Here is a 20,685-nt window from a genome sequence, read left to right on the forward strand (position 1 = left end):
CAGCCAGAAGAGGACTGGGCACCCCTCATAGCCTGGTTCCTCTCTAGGTTTTCTCTAGGTTTCTGGCCTTTCTAGCGGAGTTTTTCCTAGCCAGCCGGCTTCTACACCTGCATTGCTTGCTGTTTGGGGTTTTAGGCTGGGTTTCTGTACAACACTTTGTGAACATCAGCTGATGTAAAAAGGGCTTCATAAATTACATGTTATTTATTGGTTGAAACATACATCAGCCTGAAACAGATACACTACTGGTCAAAAGTTTGTACACACCTACTCATTCAAGGGTTTTTCTTATTTTTTACTATTTCTACCATTCCTCAATCAATAAATATTTCCTAACGAATTAAGAATTTAATAATTTAATTAATATAGCCTACTTATTCCTCAACGCGGATCAAGGACATGATGGAATTATTTTAATTGTGCTAAGGAATCTATCTGGGGCTTACACTCTCGAAAATCGCGTCTGCCGCTTGTAAAAACATCCTTACCCTAAAACCTTAAAACTATAACCCTTAACCATTTAGATTGAGGTAAGGACATCCCAAGGATCCAGAATAGCACTGCGAAAGCCTATGGGACTCCTCTAGCCGACAGAAAGCCATGGACAACTCTACTGGTTGTCTGTTTAGGCTACTGGGAACACAGTCTGTGATTGGCTAACAACATTTAGCTCTGTATAGGGGGAGATGAGATAACATACCATGAGGTGTTGAGGGAAAGACAGATGACCTACAGATTGGACAGTCTTTTCTAGGCCTTTAGAGATAACAGGAAATACACAATAGACTACACTATATGTGGCTACACCGGACTGTCGACCTGCACGGGGGAAACGCTACAATTCTAACGTTTTATTAATATAAATATCAACTATTCACCTTTATGACTTTCATTAACACGCAGATGTTAGTACGGCGTTGGTACTGTATGACACGGTAGTTAACAGTGAGGCGTCATGTAGACGTTAGTACGGCGTTGGTACTGTATGACACGGTAGTTAACAGTGAGGCGTCATGTAGACGTTAGTACGGCGTTGGTACTGTATGACACGGTAGTTACAAGTGAGGCGTCATGTAGACGTTTAGTACGGCGCGTGGTACTGTATGACACGGTAGTTACAGTGAGGCGTCATGTAGACGTTAGTACGGCGTTGGTACTGTATGACACGGTAGTTAACAGTGAGGCGTCGTGTAGACGTTAGTACGGCGTTGGTACTGTATGACACGGTAGTTACAGTGAGGCGTCATGTAGACGTTAGTACGGCGTTGGTACTGTATGACACGGTAGTTACAGTGAGGCTTCATGTAGACGTTAGTACGACGTTGGTACTGTATGACACGGTAGTTAACAGTGAGGCGTCATGTAGACGTTCGTACGGCGTTGGTACTGTATGACACGGTATTTACAGTGAGGCGTCATGTAGACGTTAGTACGCGCTTGGTACTGTATGACACGGTAGTTACAGTGAGGCGTCATGTAGACGTTAGTATGCGTTGGTACTGTATGACACGGTAGTTAACAGTGAGGCGTCATGTAGACGTTAGTACGGCGTTGGTACTGTATGACACGGTAGTTACAGTTGAGGCTTCATGTAGACGTTAGTACGGCGTTGGTACTGTATGACACGTAGTTACAGTGAGGCGTCAGTAGACTTCGTACGGCGTTGGTACTGTATGACACGTAGTTAACAGTGAGGCGTCAGTAGGCGTGGTACTGTATGACACGGTAGTTACAGTGAGTGTCTGTAGACGTTAGTACGGCTGTACTGTATGACACGGTAAGTTACAGTGAGGCGTCATGTAGACGTTAGTACGGCGTTGGTACTGTATGACACGGATAGTTAACCAGTGAGTGTCGTGTAGACGTTAGTACGCGGTTGGTACTGTATGACACGGTAGTTAACAGTGAGGCGTCATGTAGACGTTAGTACGGCGTTGGTACTGTATGACACGGTAGTTAACAGTGAGGGCTCGTGTAGACGTTAGTACGGCGGTGGTACTGTATGACACCGGTAGTTACAGTGAGGCGTCATGTAGACGTTCGTACGGCGTTGGTACTGTAGTACACGGTAGTTAACAGTGAGGCGTCGTGTAGACGTAGTACGGCGTTGGTACTGTATGACACGGATGTTAACAGTGAGGCGTCATGTAGACGTTAGTACGGCGTTGGTACTGTATGACACGGTAGTTAACAGTGAGGCGTCATGTAGACGTTAGTACGGCGGTTGGTACTGTATGACACGTAGTTAACAGTGAGCGCTCGTGTAGACGTTAGTACGCGGCGTTGGTACTGTATGACACGGTAGTTAACAGTGAGGCGTCATGTAGACGTTAGTACGGCGTTGGTACTGTATGACACGTAGTTACAGTGAGGCGTCATGTAGACGTTCGTACGGCGTTGGTACTGTATGACACGGTAGTTAACAGTGAGGCGTCATGTAGGCGTTGGTACTGTTATGACACGGTAGTTAACAGTGAGGCGTCGTGTAGACGTTCGTACGGCGGTGGTACTGTATGACACGGTAAGTTAACAGTGAGGCGTCATGTAGACGTTCGTACGGCGTTGGTACTGTATGACACGGTAGTTAACAGTGAGGCGTCATGTAGACGTTAGTACGGCGTTGGTACTGTATGACACGTAGTTACAGTGAGGCGTCATGTAGACGTTGTACGGCGTTGTACTGTATGACACGGTAGTTAACAGTGAGGCGTCATGTAGACGTGAGTACGGCGTTGGTACTGTATGACACGGTAGTAACAGTGAGGCGTCGTGTAGACGTTACGCGTTGGGTACTGTATGACACGGTAGTTAACAGTGAGGCGTCGTGTAGACGTTAGTACGGCGTGGTACTGTATGACACGGTAGTTACAGTGAGGCGTCATGTAGACGTTCGTACGGCGTTGGTACTGGTATGACACGGTAGTTAACAGTGAGGCGTCATGTACGGCGTTGGTACTGTATGACACGGTAGTTACAGTGAAGCGTCATGTAGACGTTCGTACGCGCGTTGGTACTGTATGACACGTAGTTAACAGTGAGGCGTCATGTAGACGTTCGTACGGCGTTGGTACTGTATGACACGGTAGTTAACAGTGAGGCGTCATGTAGACGTTAGTACGGCGTTGGTACTGTATGACACCGTAGTTACAGTGGAGCGTCATGTAGACTTTAGTACGGCTTGGTACTGTATGACACGGTAGTTTACAGTGAGGCGTCATGTAGACGTTAGTACGGCGTTGGTACTGTATGACACGGTAGTTACAGTGAGGCGTCATGTAGACGTTAGTACGGCGTGGTACTGTATGACACGGTAGTTACAGTGAGGCGTCATGTAGACTTAGTACGGCGTTGTACTGTATGACACGGTAGTTACAGTGAGGCGTCATGTAGACGTTCGGTACGGCGTTGGTACTGTATGACACGCGTAGTTACAGTGAGGCTCATGTAGACGTTAGACGGCTGTGTACTGTATGACACGGTAGTTAACAGTGAGCGTCATGTAGACGTTAGTACGGCGTTGGTACTGTATGACACGTAGTAACAGTGAGGCGTCATGTAGACGTTAGTACGGCGTTGGTACTGTATGACACGGTAGTTACAGTGAGGCGTCATCTAGACGTTAGTACGGCGTTGGTACTGTATGACACGGTAGTTAAACAGTGAGGCGTCATGTAGACGGTTAGTACGGCGTTGTACTGTATGACACGGTAGTTAACAGTGAGGCTCATGTAGACGTTAGTACGGCGTTGGTACTGTATGACACGGTAGTTAACAGTGAGGCTTCATGTAGACGTTAGTACGGCGTTGGTACTGTATGACACGGTAGTTAACAGTGTGAGGCGTCATGTAGACGTTAGTACGCGTTGGTACTGTATGACACGGTAGTTACAGTGAGGCTCATGTAGACGTTAGTACGGCGTTGGTACTGTATGACAGCACGGTATTACAGTGAGGCGTCATGTAGACGTTAGTACGGCGTTGGTACTGTATGACACACGGTAGTTTAACAGTGAGGCGGCATGTAGACGTTAGTACGGCGTTGGTACTGTATGACACGGTAGTACAGTGAGGCTCATTGTAGACGTTGTAGTACGGCGTTGTACTGTATGGACACGGTAGTTAACAGTGAGGCTCATGTAGACCGTTAGTACGGCGTTGGTACTGTATGACACGGTAGTTAACAGTGAGCGTCATGTAGACGTTGTACGGGCTTGGTACTGTATGACACGGTAGTAGTTACAGTGAGGCGTCATGTAGACGTTGGTACGGCGTTGCTACTGTATGACACGGTAGTTAACAGTGAGGTCATGTAGACGTTAGTACGGCGTTGGTACTGTATGACACAGCGTAGTTAACAGTGAGGCTTCATGTAGACGTTAGTACGGCGGTGGTACTGTATGACACGGTAGTAACAGTGAGGCTCATGTAGGCGTTAGTACGGCGTGTGGTACTGTATGACACGGTAGTTAACAGTGAGGCGTCATGTAGACGTTAGTACGGCGGTGGTACTTTATGACACGGTAGTTACAGTGAGGGCGTCATGTAGACGTTGTACGGCGGTGGTACTGTATGACACGTAGTTAACAGTGCAGGCTCATGTAGACGTTAGTACGGCTTGGTACTGTATGACATGGTAGTTACAGTGAGGCGTCATGTAGACGTTAGTACGGCGTTGGTACTGTATGACACGGTAGTTAACAGTGAGGCGTCATGTAGACGTTAGTTGACGGCGTTGGTACTGTATGACACTGTAGTTAACAGTGAGGCGTCATGTAGACGTTCGTACGGCGTGTGCTACTACTATGACACGGGTAGTTAACAGTGAGGCGTCATGTAGACGTTAGTACTTGACGTTATACTGTATGACACGGTATAGTTAACAGTGAGGCCTGGCTGTGCCGGGTGGAGATTATAACAGAACATGGCCAAGATGTTCAAATGTTCATAAATGACCAGCATGGTCAAATAATAATAATCACAGTAGTTGTCGAGGGTGCAGCAAGTCAGCACCTCAGGAGTAAATGTCAGTTGGCTTTTCATAGCCGATCATTCAGAGTTAGAGACAGCAGGTGCGGTAGAGAGAGAGAGTTGAAAACAGCAGGTCCGGGACAAGGTAGCACGTCCAGTGAACAGTATGTTTCTATTTGAGGTGTATGTTCAGGCTGATGTATGTATTTGAGATTCTGGGCCTCTACACTAGTGTAAACATCTGTCCCTGTCCAGAGAGCCAGAACCTGCGGAGGCAACAGGTTGACAGATGGGAGAGAGGGGTTCGTGTGGGTCTATGCCYGTGTGTCTGTGTCTGACAGAGGGAGTGTGTGTCTGTGTCTGACAGAGGGAGTGTGTGTCTTAGCTCACACACTTCTATCTCTGACAGCTCCACCAAACAGTTGTCCTCCACCTCCCAAATGAACCTCCATTCCACAGCCTTATATGACCAGCAGCAACTGTGTTACCCTCCAGCCCCCACCCTGCTCCAAGCTCTCAGCCTGTGCTGAGAAGGCATCATATATCCAGGCAGGACAATACAGTCGATTTGCTGCTGCCTCATAGTAGCCTGGTGACAGCTGGTCAGTGGTAAGCTTTGGAGACTCGAGGATCAGACGAGGCCTCTCTCTTTTTCCTCTCTCTGTCCATCGGAGCCTGGTCAGCCAGTCTTTCTGTGTCTGTCCATCGGAGCCTGGTCAGCCAGTCTTTCTGTCTGTCCATCAGAGCCTGGTCAGCCAGTCTTTCTGTGTCTGTCCATCAGAGCCTGGTCAGCCAGTCTTTCTGTCTGTCCATCGGAGCCTGGTCAGCCAGTCTTTCTGTGTCTGTCCATCGGCACCTGGTCAGCCAGTCTTTCTGTGTCTGTCTGCCGGCGTCTCCTCACCATGCAGCCTTCAACCATGGACGCCAGCACCACCAAGCTCATCCAGCCCACTACGGACCTCACCATCACCCAGTTGAACCAGGAGTGTCTCCTCCACCTCCTCTCCTACCTGGATAAAGACAGTTGTAGGTCTTTCTCCCTGACCTGCCATCGCCTCAGAGAGGTCTACCTGGACCCCAGGCTGTGGTCACTGCTCTTGTTCCGCTCCCCCTCTGAGCTGAGGAGAGAGAACTATGTGTTAGGACCGTCGCTGCGCTATCTGGCGGTCACCTGGCACAGCACCAGGGTCAAGGTCTGTAACATAGAGGACTGGATGAAGAATCAGTTCCAGAAGGATCTCTGTAGCAAACATGAGAGTCTGGTCAGCAGCTTCCTAGAACGTGTCTGTACCATGTAAGTAAATATGTCTGCTTGCTATATGTTAACTGTGTTTCTGTCTGTATATGTTAACTGCTGTGTTCTGTTTGTATATGTTAACCTGTGTTTCTGTTTGTATATGTTACCTGTGTTTCTGTCTGTATATGTTAACCTGTGTTTCTGTCTGTATATGTTTAACCTGTGTTTCTGTTGTATATGTTAACCTGTGTTTTCTGTTTGTATATGTTAACCTGTGTTTCTGTTACCTGTGTGTTTCTGTCTGTATATGTTAACTGTGTTTCTGTTTGTATATGTTAACCTGTTTTCTGTTTGTATTGTTAACCTGTGTTTCTGTCTGTAATGTTAACCTGTGTTTTGTTGTGTATATGTTAACCTGTGTTTCTGTCTGTATATGTTAACCTGTGTTTCTGTTGTATATGTTAACCTGTTTTCTGTTTGTATATGTTAACCTGTGTTTCTGTCTGTATATGTTAACCTGTGTTTCTGTCTGTATATGTTACCTGTGTTTCTGTTTGTATATGTTTAACCTGTGTTTTCTGTTAACCTGTGTTTCTGTCCTGTATATGTTAACCTGTGTTTCTGTCCTTGTTATATGTTAACCTGTGTTTCTGTTTGTATATTGTTAACCTGTGTTTCTGTTTGTATTGTAACCTGTGTTTCTGTTTGTATATGTTAACCTGTGGTTTCTGTTTGTTATGTTACCTGTTTCTGTTAACCTGTGTTTCTGTCTGTATATGTTAACCTGTGTTCTGTTGTTACTGTTAACCTGTGTTTCTTGTCTGTTATGTTACTGTTCTGTTAACCTTGTTTCTTTCTGTATTGTTAACCTGTGTTCTGTCTGTATTTGTTCCTGTATATATCTGTCTGTATTGTTTACCTGTGTTCTGTGAATATGTAACCTGTGTTTCTGTTTGTTTATGTTAACCTGTGTTTCTGTCTGTATATGTTAACCTGTGTTTCTGTCTGTATATGTTAACCTGTGGTTTCTGTTTGTATATGTTAACCTGTGTTTCTGTAACTGTTTTCTGTCTGTATATGTTTAACCTGTGTTTCTGTCTGTATATGTTACTGTTCTGTTTGTTTGTTAACCTGTTGTTTCTGTTAACCTGTGTTTCTGGTCTGTATATGTTAACCTGTGTTTCTGTCTGATGTATATGTTAACCTGTGTTTCTGTCTGTATATGTTAACCTGTGTTTCTGTTTTATATGTTGAAACCTGTGTTTTCTGTCTGTGATATGTTACCTGTGTTTCTGTCTGATATGTTAACCTGTTTCTGTCTGTATATGTTAACCTGTGTTCTGTCTGTATATGTTAACCTGTTTTTGTCTGTATATGTTAACCTGTGTTTCTGTCTGTATATGTTACCTGTGTTTCTGTTTGTATATGTTAACCTGTGTTTCTGTCTGTATATGTTAACCTGTGTTTCTTCTGATATGTTAACCTGTGTTTCTGTTACCTGTGTTTCTGTCTGTATATGTTACCTGTGTTTCTGTCTGTATATGTTACCTGTGTTTCGTGTCTGTATGTTAACCTGTGTTTCTGTCTGTATATGTTAACCTGTGTTTCTTTGTATATGTTAACCTGGTTTCTTCTGTTTCTGTTACCTGTGTTTCTGTCTGATATGTTAACCTGTGTTTCTCTTTGTATATGTTAACCTGTGTTTCTGTCTGTATATGTTACCTGTGTTTCTTTTGTTGTTAACCTGTGTTTCTGTCTGTATATGTTAACCTGTTTTCTGTCTGATATGTTAACCTGTGTTTCTGTTTGTATATGTTAACCTGTGTTTCTGTCTGTATATGTTAACCTGTGTTTCTGTCTGTATATGTTAACCTGTGTTTCTGTCTGTATATGTTAACCTGTGTTTCTGTCTGTATATGTTAACTGTGTGTTCTGTCTGTATATGTTAACCTGTGTTTCTGTCTGAATATGTTAACCTGTGTTTCTGTTTGTATATGTTAACCTGTGTTTCTGTCTGTATATGTTAACTGTGTTTCTGTTAACCTGTGTTTCTGTTTGTTATGTTACCTGTGTTTCTGTTTGTATATGTTAACCTGTGTTTTCTGTCTGTAATATGTTAACCTGTGTTTCTGTTTTGTATATGTTAACCTGTGTTTCTGTCTGATATGTTAACCTGTGTTTCTGTTCTGTATATGTTAACCTGTGTTTTCTGTCTGTGATATGTTAACCTGTGTTTCTGTTTGTATTATGTTAACCTGTGTTCTGTCTGTATATGTTAACCTGTGTTTCTGTTAACCGGTGTTTCTGTTTGTATATGTTAACCTGTGTTTCTGTCTGTATATGTTAACCTGTTTTTTCTGTTAACCTGTGTTTCTGTTGTATATGTTCCTGTGTTTCTTGTTTGTATATGGTTAACCTGTGTTCTGTTGTTTGTTAACCTGTGTTTCTGTTTGTATATGTAACCTGTGTTTCTGTTTGTATATGTTAACCTGTGTTTCTGTTTTGTATATGTTAACCTGTGTTTCTGTCTTGTATATGTTAACCTGTGTTTTCTGTCTGTATTGTTACTGTGTTTCTGTTTAACCTGTGTTTCTGTCTGTATATGTAACCTGTGTTTCTGTTTGTATATGTTACCTGTGTTTCTGTCTGTATATGTTAACCTGTGTTTCATGTGTTAACTGTGTTTTTCTAGTCTGTATATGTTACCTGTGTTTCTGTCTGTATATGTTAACCTGTGTTTCTGTTAACCTGTGTTTCTGTCTGTATATGTAACCTGTGGTTTCTTTGTATATGTTAACCTGTGTTTCTGTTTACCTGTGATTTCTGTCTGTATATTTATACCTGTATTTCTGTCTGTATATGTTAACCTGTTGTTTCTGTTTACATCCAGTGCATTCGGAAAGTATTCAGACCCTTGACTTTTTCTATTTTGTTACGTAACAGCCTTATTGTAAAATGGAATTAAATCAAGATCCTCAATCAACTCTAACTCACAACTACCTCTAATTTGACACAAGCTAAACAGAATTTTTAGAAATGTTTATGAATTTATTAAAATAAAAAAAACATACTGTTTCAGACCCTTTGCTATGAGACTCGAAATTGAGCTCAGACACATCCTGTTCCATTGATCATCCTTGAGATGTTTCTACAACTTGATTGGGGTCCAACTGTTGTAATTCAATTGATTGGACATGATTTAGGAATGGCACACACCTGGTCTATATAAGGTCCCACAGTTGAGTGCATGTCAGAGCAAAACCCAAGCCATAGGTGGAAGGAATTGTATCCATAGAGCTCCTAAAGACTCTCAGACGATGAGAAACAAGATTCTCTGGTCTGAATTCCAACCGTCACGTCTGGAGGAAACCTGGCACCATCCGTACGGTAAAGCCTGGTGGTGGCAGCATCATGCTGTGGGCATGTTTTTCAGCGGACGGGACTGGGAGACTAGTCAGGATCGAGCGAAAGATCAACGGAGCAAAAGTAAGCAAAGTACAGAGATCTTTGACGAAAACCTGCTCTAGAGCGCTCAGGATCTGATATTTATGCCTCTAACTTTCTCACTCATCATTATTCCCAATTCATTCAGGACCTTCCGTAACCATGGTAGCATCCACATTATTGTGTTATTTTTTACAGTAAGTGACTCCAAAATGACACACTACATTATTTAGTGTTAATTTTTGTTGGGCACAAAATAATCTGAAACACAACCAAAACAAACAGCAAATGCATCCAATAAGTTTCTAGAGTCACAAGCTTGATGTAATCACTGCGTGCTAGGAATATAACATGTAAACAGCCTAACCAGCTCTGCTACGGCGAGTAAAAACTGTAATAGTTAGTCACCAACACTCTAGATAACATGTAACCAGCTCTGCTATGGCCGGTAAAATGGTCAGAGTTAGCTGTTCTCTCATTTGTGTCTGGAAGTAGCTAGCCAGCAAGCTAGCCAACTTTAGCCCGTTAGCTTGGGTGCTTGGTTGGGACAATGCATGCATTGGCAGGCAAGTTGCAGAAAGACGAGCAGGCGATTCCCAATTGTTTCGAAATTACAGCACTTTTGGTACGTAGTCCCCAAAAGTAGGACAAATTGACTTATACACTACCAGTAAAACGTTTTAGAACACCTACTCATTCAAGGGTTTTTATAAAAAAATTCTACATTGTAGAATAATAGTGAAGACATTAAAACTATGAAATAACACATGGAATCATGTAGGTACTAAAAACGTGTTAAAGAAATCAAAATATGTTTTATATTTGAGATTCTTCAAATAGCCACCCTTTGCCGTGATGACAGCTATGTCAGATATCAAGGTCAGATATGACAGGGGCGTGGTCAGATATGACTGGGCGTGGTCAGATATGACTGGGCGGCGTGGTCAGATACGACTGGGCGTGGTCAGATACGACTGGGGGCGTGGTCAGAGACGACTGGGGCTGTCATAGAGGCGGTCAGATACGACTGGGGCGTGGTCAGATACGACTGGGGCGTGGTCAGAATAGGAATGGGGCGTGGTCAGTAGGACTGGGGCGTGGTCAGATAGGACTGGGGCGTGGTCAGATAGGACTGGGGCGTGGCGGGGGCAGAGATACGACTGGGCGTTGGTCAGATAGGACTGGGGCAGTGCCTCTTCTGTTTGAACTAAAAGAAGAACATTAAACCCCCAGAGTCTCTCTTCAGTTTAGCTCTGTTGCAGATAAATGATATCTTGTAAAATTTGCAATTGGAACCTTTTTGAAGAATTTAGAATTTTCTTCCTCTTGACTATAGAGAGCCCTCTTGTTGATAGTAAAGTCGAATTAAAATGAAAACGGTTTTAAATTATGGAATTTGCTGACTTTCAGCACCATGAGCTGTCCATTTCCGATGCAAATAGTCCAGTTAGCCATTAGCTTCATGAGTCTTGTGGCTTGGGGGAGAAGCTGTTAAGAAGCCTTTTGGACCTAGACTTGGTGCTCTGGTACCGCTTGCCATGCGGTAGCAGAGAGAACAGTCAATGACTAGGGTGGCTGGAGTCTTTTGACAATTTGTAGGGCCTTCCTCTTGACACCGCCTGGTATAGAGGTCCTGGATGGCTGGTGGGCTCCCTGCCTGTGCCATTAACCCCTACAACTCATCCAGAACGCCGCAGCCCGTCTGGTGTTTCAACCTTCCCAAGTTCTCTCACGTCACCCGCTCCTCCGCCTCTCCCACTGGCTTCCAGTTGAAGCTCGCATCCGCTACAAGACCATGGTGCTTGCCTACGGAGCTGTGAGGGGAACGGCACCTCAGTACCTCCAGGCTCTGATCAGGCCCTACACCCAAACAAGGGCACTGCGTTCATCCACCTCTGGCCTGCTCGCCTCCCTACCACTGAGGAAGTACAGTTCCCGCTCAGCCCAGTCAAAACTGTTCGCTGCTCTGGCACCCCAATGGTGAACAAACTCACTCACGACGCCAGGTCACGGAGTCAATCACCACCTTCCGACACCTGAAACCCCACCTCTTTAAGGAATACCTAGGATAGGATAAAGTAATCATTCTCACCCCCCCCCCCCCCCCCCCCCCTTAAAAGATTTAGATGCCACTATTGTAAAGTGGGCTGTTCCACTGGATGTCATAAGGTGAATGCACCAATTTGTAAGTCGCTCTGGATAAGAGCGTCTGCTAAATGACTTAAATGTAAATGTAAATGGATGGCAGGAACTTGGCCCCAGTGATTACTGGGCCATACGTATTACTTCGTTAGTATTGGATTTCGTGCACCAGCTGTTTACAAATATACACAGACCACCACCCCTTGTCTTACCGGAGGCAGCTGTTCCATCTTGCCGATGGACCGAAAACCCAGCCAGCTGTATGTTATCCATGTTGTCGTTCAGCCACGACTTGGTGAAACATAAGATATTACAGTTTTTATTGTCCCGTTGATAGGATATTTGTGATCATAGCTCGTCCATTTTGTTATCCAATGATTGTACGTTGGCTAATAGGACTGATGGTAGAGGCAGATTACCCACTTGTCGTCGGATCCTTACAAGGCACCCCCGACCTACGTCCCCGATATCTCCGTCTCTTCTTCATGTGAATGATGGGATTTGGGCCTTGTCGGGTGTCTGGAGGAAATCCTTCGCGTCCGACTCGTTCAAGAAAAAATCTTCGTCCAGCCACGAGGTGAGTCATCGCTGTTCTGATGTCCAGAAGCTCTTTTTGGTCATAAGAGACGGTGGCAGAAACATTATGTACATCCTACTGCTGCTGCCATCAATTACGTTCTGTCTCTCTCACACACACTCTCTGAGAGAAAACACAGGGCTTCCCTCAGGACACTGTCTCCTGACTAGACTAGCAAACAGGTTGTCGGTATGTTGGAGGAGCAACAGCTGCTGTCTGGCCTCCTGACATCCCAGGTGAGCTGGTCTTGCTACAGTGTACTGAGTATCTGTTCTGGTCTCTACGCGCTCATTGTCTTAAGTGGTATTGTTTTTCTTCCTGGAAAGGTTGTTGAGGTCACAGCTGTGAGATGACCGAGGGGAGTGTTGCCTGTAAGATAAATCCTCTTCAACCCCCCCAGAGAAGAACGGCTGATAAAAACACAATATAACAGAAAAAAACACAGTGATCTCCAGAAGTATTGGGACAGTGACAATTTGTTTGRGCTCTGTACTCCATCACTTTGGATTTTTAAAAGACACAATGAATATGGGGTTGAAGTGCAGATTGTTAGCTTTCATTTCAGGGCATTTTCATCCATATTGGGTCAACTGTTTAGAAACTACAGCACTTTTTGTACACAGAATATAATGTTAGAATATAATGTTAGAATAGMACACTAATACATTCATGTGGAAGCTACCGTGGTTACGGATAATCCTGAATGAATCGTCAATAATGATGCGTGAGAAAGTTAGACTCACAAATATTCTAACCCCTAAGACATGCTAACCTTTCACCATTACAATAACAGGGGAGGTTAGCATTTTATATCATACCCTCAAGACATGCTAACCTCTCACCATTACAATAACAAGGGAGGTTAGCATTTTATATCATACCCCCAAGGCATGCTAACCTCTCACCATTACCAATAACAAGGGAGGTTAGCATTTTATATCATACCCCCAAGGCATGCTAACCTCTCACCATTACAATAACAAGGGAGGTTAGCATTTTATATCATACCCACAAGGCATGCTAACCTCTCACCATTACCAATAACAGGGGAGGTTAGCATTTTATATAATAACCCCAAGACATGCTAACATCTCACCATTACAATAACAGGGGAGGTTAGCATTTTATATCATACCAACAAGACATGCTAACCTCTCACCATTACAATAACAGGGAGGTTAGCATTTTACTCAAGGACATTCAGRGAGTTTTCCCGAAGCCACTCCTGCGTTGTCTTGGCTGTGTGCTTAGGGTCGTTGTCCTGTTGGAAGGTGAACCTTCACACCAGTCTGAGCGCTCTGGAGCAGGTTTTCATCAAGGATCTCTCTGTACTTTGCTCCGTTCAGCTTTCTTTTGATCCTGACTAGTCTCCCAGTCCCTAATGCTGAAAAACATCCCCACAGCATGATACTGCCACCACCATGCTTCACCGTAGGGATGATGCCAGGTGTCCTCCAAATGTGACACTTGGCATTCAGGCCAAAGAGATCAATCTTGGTTTCATTAGATCAGAGAATATTTAGGTGCCTTTTTGGCTAACTCCAAGCAGGCTGTCGTGTCCTTTTAGTGAGGAATAGCTTCCGTCTGGCCACTACCACGAAGGCCTGGTTGGTGGAGTGCTGCAGAGATGGTTGTCTTTCTGGAAGGCTCTCCCATCCCCACAGAGGAACTCTGGAGCTCTGTCATAGTGAATTTGGTATTTCTGTTTTATATTTTCAGTACATTTTGTTTGAAAAAAATCACGTTGTCATTATGGGGGGTTGTGATGTCATTATGGGGGGTTGTGATGTCATTAATCGGGGTTGTGTGTAGATTGATGAGGAAAAACATTGATTTAATCCCTTTTAGAATAAGGCTGTAACGTAACAAGATGTCAAAGTCAAGGGGGTCTGAATACTTTCCGAAGGCACTGTGTATGTATATGTTGTTCAGTGTAATATTAATACAATGTATTTATATAGTGCTTTTCAAGGACCCAGCATCGCTTAACAGCCTTAAGAGTCTATTGACAACACCCTTGTGTCAATCTAAGTTACATAAGAAGAAAAMACGTTTTGTTTTTGCATGGGCTCCATCTCAATCATCCGCCTATGTAGGCCTTCCGTGCTACAGTGCTGTTTGTCAGACCTTGAGACATCCCGAAAAACACTGCTGGTACGCAATTCACATTTCAAAACATATTTGTCTGCTTCCATATTATCTGCTCTCCTTATACGCAAGGCTGTATATCTCATTCACCTTGTTTCTGTATTTACTAAAATAACACCATACTTAATGTTCGCCTACACACTTACAATAAAATCCCTGGAAATTCTATACTCTTGTTGCCTGAATTCCACAACCATAGCAGCCAAAACATGTCAAGCATGAGTATTTCCGTGTGCTGAGATATCACCTTCCTATGACAGTGTCTCGGTATCAATGATTCTATGTACAGATTGATCTCTTGATGCATAACTCATCGGTCAAAGTCTTTGTGACACAAACCATAGTATATCATAACATACAGCAGTTGGCCAGTAAAGCCATGTCTACTGATAAGAGGTCTTCGTTCCTTTCCTTGGTTCTCTCAACTAGGTCTTCTGCGTTCAGGCAGCGAGTTATTTCTTCTAGGTAAATCGCAGCCAACATATAGCAATTGTAATTTATTTAGCACAAAGATAGGAAGTCTATAATTTAGATAATTAATGAATAGCGAAAGTATGATATAGCCAACACTACACATATTGCAACCAACACGTTTTAACAATTTATTATTACATAATACATTCCCCAGGACCAATTAACCATAAGAATTTAGACTGATTTAAGTTGAATAAACATCAGCAACTTCGCTATTGTAATCTTATAACTTTTCTTTTGCTTATATTCCGCTGTGCGCCTTGCACTTTTGGCGCGTGCAACAAACAGCTCTAGTTCCACATCTGTTTACATTTTTTAGTTTAAACAGTCGACACATAGTCACTCAGAACAATGAGCTTAATAGTTTAGTCGTTAGCAACACAAGGGGAACCCACATAGCCAGACTCAACCAGCTGAAACTATAGTGTTAGCGGTGGAGCAGCACAGGGAACCCAATAGCAACTCAGACCAGGAAACTGATAGTTTAGTGGGGTACGTCACAACCAGCGTGAACCTAGACAGCAACCTTCATGACCCCATGAATACATCAGTCGTTCTACGTTGGCGCAAGCAACAGGGAACCCAAGAGCAGACTCAGCCAGGATAACTTTATAAGTGTAGTGCGAGCAGCACAGGAAACCAAGAGCAGACTCAGACCAGATAACTGACTTTGTGGTAGTGAGATTCAGCAAGTAGTAGGGGCAACCCAAGAGCAGCTCAGACCCGCGAATAATGATATGTGTTAGGTGGAGCAGCACAGGGGAACCCCAACTAGCAACTCAGACCAGGAAACTTGATTAGTGTATGTGGAGCAGCAACAGGGAAGCCCAAGAGCAACTCAGACCAGTAAACTGATAGTGTAGGTGGAGCAGCACGAGGGAACCCAAGAGCAGACTCAGACCAGGAATTATAGTTGTTAGTTGGAGCACACCAGGGGAACCCAAAAGAGCAGACTCAGACCCAGTAAAACTGAATATTTATCGTGGTCCGCAGCACATTGGAACCCAGATCAGACTCAGACCCAGGAAACTGATAGTGTTAGTTGCCTGAGCTCACAGTGCGCAACTCCAAGAGCAGCTCAACCACAGAGAAACTGATACTGTTAGTGGAGAGGCACAGGACCCAAGAGTCAGACTCAGACCAGAATACTGATAGGTTAGGTGGTTGAGGAGAACCCAATGAGTGAGCAGACAGCGACCAGGAAACTATAGTGTAGTGGCGCAGCATCACAGTGGAACCCACGAGAGGACTCAGTCCAGGAAACTGATAGTGTAGTGGAGCAGGCCCAGGGGAACCTAAGAGCAGTCTAGTACCAGGAAACTGATGTGGTAGGTTGGAGCGCACAGGGAACTAAGAGCAGACTTCAACCAGAACTATATGTTATGGAGCATCCCAGAACCCAAGAGCAGACTCCAACCCAGAAATGTATGTTAGGGTGGACGCACCAGGGAATCAAGACAGACTGCATGACCCAGGACACATATATCCATTGTCTCAGTGTTCAGTGGGAGCGGCCACTAGCCGAGACCCAAGAGCAGACTCAGCAGGAAATGATAGGTGTGTAGTCTTGTGAGGGAACCAGAGCGACTCAGACCAGAAACGATGATATAAACCCAAATATGTATTGCCCAAAACAGGAGATGGAGTTGGCAGCCAGAGTAGTCCAGTCCGGTGGTGTTAGGAAAACCAAGATGTGAGGCTGAGTTGGAGACCTGCGATTGGAGACCACCCGGTAAACCCATCCGGAGAGAATCCCCAAGGGTGAATGTGTAGAGGCTGATCACCCGAACAGAGCCTAACCCGTTAGCGGTTGTGAGATGTGAACAGGAGCTTGATTACCCAGAGTCGATGCCCCAGGAGCCTGCCCAGTGTGAGAAGGATACCTAGCGTGTCAGCGGGCAAAACATGCCGCCCAGCCAACCTTCCTCCAGGTTCTTGTAGTTTAGTATACCAGCCCTTAAACCTCGCGTCTCTTTGTCCTTCATCGTAACATCATCCTTTGAACACTAATACGGTATAAAATAGCTTAGAAGCATTCTACTGTCTTGAGCAGAATTACTGATCTAGGCAGATTGAAATTGCTTATGACTGAGATATTTGTAGAGTCTTTATTATGAGAGTGAGGTTCGCAAGCTGGGTAGAGATCGTCCCGCCTTACTTCCAGCCAAACCCTGTCTCCAACCCAGCACAATACCAGAGAGGAGGGCCTGAGAGAGAGGTGGTCTGTACGGGACATGTGTGCTGTGTCCAGGTCCAAGAGACACCGGCTATCAACCACGAAGAGGCCGTAGCCGAGGGTGCACCATTTGGGACCAGATTGTCAACGAGAACTATTGAGTCTCCTCCCAAAGTAAGCCCAACACAAAAGATCGGATAAAGAAAATAAATTTCAGGGGAGAAAACAGAGAGATATGATTCATCTCAACCATTACATCTCTCCTTTACAGACAAGTCATTCATGCATTTCATTCCCTATATCCATCTATCCAATATACCAGAGCACATATACGCATCATCTATCCATCATATCTCGTCTTGCTCTTACATTACAGTACATAGAAATATGCACAGTTCTCTACACCCATATCTATCTCCCTACCAGACAGAGATATGCTTCACTAACCATCCTAATTGCTCCTACAGACCAGAGAGATTATGCACTATCTATCATCTATTCCAGGACATGACAGAGACTACTGTCATGTCTACTCTCTTACCTTATACTCCAGTATTCTTCTGATTCAACAGATAGAATACATTCATTCTAAACCGATCTATCTCCAACAGACAGATGTTGATATGCATTCATCTAACATCTATCTCCAAACAGACAGAGACAACATATCTAACCATCATCTCCATACAGACAGAAGAGATAGCATTTCACTAACCATCTATCAGCCAAACAGAGATATAATAGATCTAAGCCATCAATCTACCATACAAGACAGTAGAGTATGCATTCAAGTCCTAACAGCCTCTTTAATCTCCCTTAGGCAAGACAGACTAATCTGTAGCCTACCATCTATCTCCATACAGACAGAGAACTAACCTTCAATCTAATACTCATTCTCCTCCATACAGACACGACATCGCTAGCAGTTCATCTGAGCCTACTCATTCTCCATTTACAGACAGAAATATACATTCATCTTGAACCATTTACTCCATTAAGACAGAGGATATGTCATTCATCTAACCATCTATCTCCATATCAGACAGAGCATATGATTCAATCTAACCTCTATACTTAGCCAGCTCCATTACAGACAAGAGATATGCATTCATCCTATCCATGATTCTCCATACAGAGAAATAATGACATTCATCCCTAACCATCTATTCTCCTTACAGACAAGAGATATCATTCATCTACCAGCATCTCCAAAGACAGCAGAATTTACATTCATCTAACCATCTACTCTTCCCATACAGAGCATAGAATATGCATGTTCACCTCGAATCCACATCTTATCCCATCACTCGACACGAAGAGATATGCGTTATTAACCACTACTTTTCTCATACAGGAGCAGATGCGATATGCATTCATCTATCCAATCTATCTCCATACAGAAGTATAGATTATAACATTCCAGTCTCAGCCATCTTATCTATTCCCTAGTACAGAGGATATACATTCATCTAACCATCTATCCTCCAGTTGCAGCACAAGAGATACTTTGCTTCCTGCTAATCACCATCTCCCATCTCCTCAATACCATTATGCATCCATCTCCTAAACTGCGTTTCTCCATCTTGTTAGACAGACCAGATATATATGTGCATCATCTAACCATCTATCTCCTCTTACAGACAGAGATATGCATTCATCTAACTATCCCAATCTCCCCATACAAGACCAGAGAATATGCATCATCTAACCATACCGTATATCGTCCATCCACCAACCCAGAAGGAGCATGCAATAACTCCCTAAAACCATCCTCTCCATGAGATACCCATGACAGATATGCCCCTATTCATGCTATAACCCATCCCCCTTCTTCCTTCCCCATACCAGAGAAGGATGGTTCATCTTATAATGCCTATTCTCACACAATGAGAGAAATATTCCACCTAACATCTAGTCAGTAGCCAGCCTTAACCTGGCCTCTGTCCTTCCTCCCTCCAGGTCTTAGTACCTACAGAGTATTAGAATGCATTCACAACATCCATCTCATACAGAACCAGGAGATAAATTCGAGTCCTAAAAGAACAACAGCGCCTCAAACAGACAGAGAGAACCTCATCGAACATTATATTACCTAGACGAGATCGTGCATGAGATGTCCTCATTCAATCCTACCAGTTCCTATCTTAAGTTCATCTATATAGACAGGAGAGAATAACAATTAAAACAGCCTTAATCCTAATGATGAACTAAGCTAAATGAGTAGCAAACTCCTCCCTCACGTCTTGTTTATAGAAGTTATGCGCCCGACAGTAAGGCAGCCTTAACCTGGTCTCTTGTCCTTCCTCCAGGTCTTGTTAGTTTAGTAGCAGCCTTAACCTGGTCTCTTGCTCCTTCCCTCCAGGTCTTGTTAGTTTAGTAGCAGCCTTAACCTGGTCTCTTGTCCTTCCTCCCTCCAGGTCTTGTTAGTTTAGTTAGCAGCCTTAACCTGGTCTCTTGTCCTTCCTCCTCCAGGTCTTGTTAGTTTAGTAGCAGCCTTAACCTGGTCTCTTGTCCCTTCCTCCCTCCAGGTCTTGTTAGTTTAGTAGCAGCCTTAACCTGGTCTCTGTCCTTCCTCCCTCCAGGTCTTGTTAGTTTAGTAGCAGCCTTAACCTGGTCCTTGTCCTTCCTCCAGGTCTTGTTAGTTAGTAGCAGCCTTAACCTGGTCTTCTTGTCCTTCCTCCCTCCAGGTTCTTTGTACTGCTACTGTAGATAATGGTAATGTATTGCTTTATAACCACACACTTTTCCTTCTAGCACTAACTCTTTCTAGATGCCTTCCTTAATTGAGGAAAACATGTACCTACTGTGATATGTGTGTCTCACCTAGCTATCATGAGATGTACTGACTAACAGTTGTGAAATGTTGTTGTCTCACCTAGCTATCTGAGATGATTACTGACTATGACTGTGATATGTGGTTGTCCACCTAACTATCTGAAGATGAATGTACTGACTATGACTGTGATATGTGGTTGTCTCACCTAGCTATCTGGAGATGAATGTACTGAATGACTTGATATGTGGTTGTCCCACCTAATATCTGAAGATGAATGTACTGACTATGACTGTGATATGTGGTTGTCCACCTTAGCTATCTGTAGATGAATGTACTGACTATGTACATGTTGGTTGTCTCACCTAGCTATCTGGAGATGAATGCACTAACTATGACTGTGATATGTGGTTGTCTCACCTAGCTATCTGAAGATGAATGTACTAACTATGACTGGATATTGGTTGTCTCACCTTAGCTATCTGAGATGAATGTACTGACTATGACTGTGATATGTGGTTGTCCCACCTTGCTATCTGTAGATGAATGTACTGACTATGACTGTGATATGTGGTTGTCCCACCTGCTATCTGTAGATGAATGTACGACTATGACTGTGATATGTGGTTGTCCCACCTAGCTATCGGAGATGTATGACTACTATGACTGTGATATGTGGTTGTCCCACCTAGCTATCTGAAGATGAATGTACTGACTATGACTTGATATATGGTTGTCTCAACCTT

The 20,685-nt window shown here is 43.8% G+C and overlaps 1 protein-coding gene across 1 annotated transcript in view; it reads left to right on the forward strand.

The window, feature by feature from the left end:
* The first annotated feature begins 5,349 nt into the window (after window positions 1-5,349).
* Window positions 5,350-20,685, forward strand: part of fbxl22 (F-box and leucine-rich repeat protein 22) — a 17,657-nt gene continuing 2,321 nt past the window's right edge. The window contains exon 1 of the mRNA XM_024142470.2: window positions 5,350-6,262. Within this exon, the coding sequence (XP_023998238.1) occupies window positions 5,871-6,262 (392 nt within the window). The 5' untranslated portion in view covers window positions 5,350-5,870. The remainder of the gene's footprint in view (window positions 6,263-20,685) is intronic.

The sequence above is a fragment of the Salvelinus sp. IW2-2015 genome, unplaced genomic scaffold (assembly GCF_002910315.2).
Source record: "Salvelinus sp. IW2-2015 unplaced genomic scaffold, ASM291031v2 Un_scaffold3185, whole genome shotgun sequence".
Classification (NCBI taxonomy): Eukaryota; Metazoa; Chordata; class Actinopteri; order Salmoniformes; family Salmonidae; genus Salvelinus; species Salvelinus sp. IW2-2015.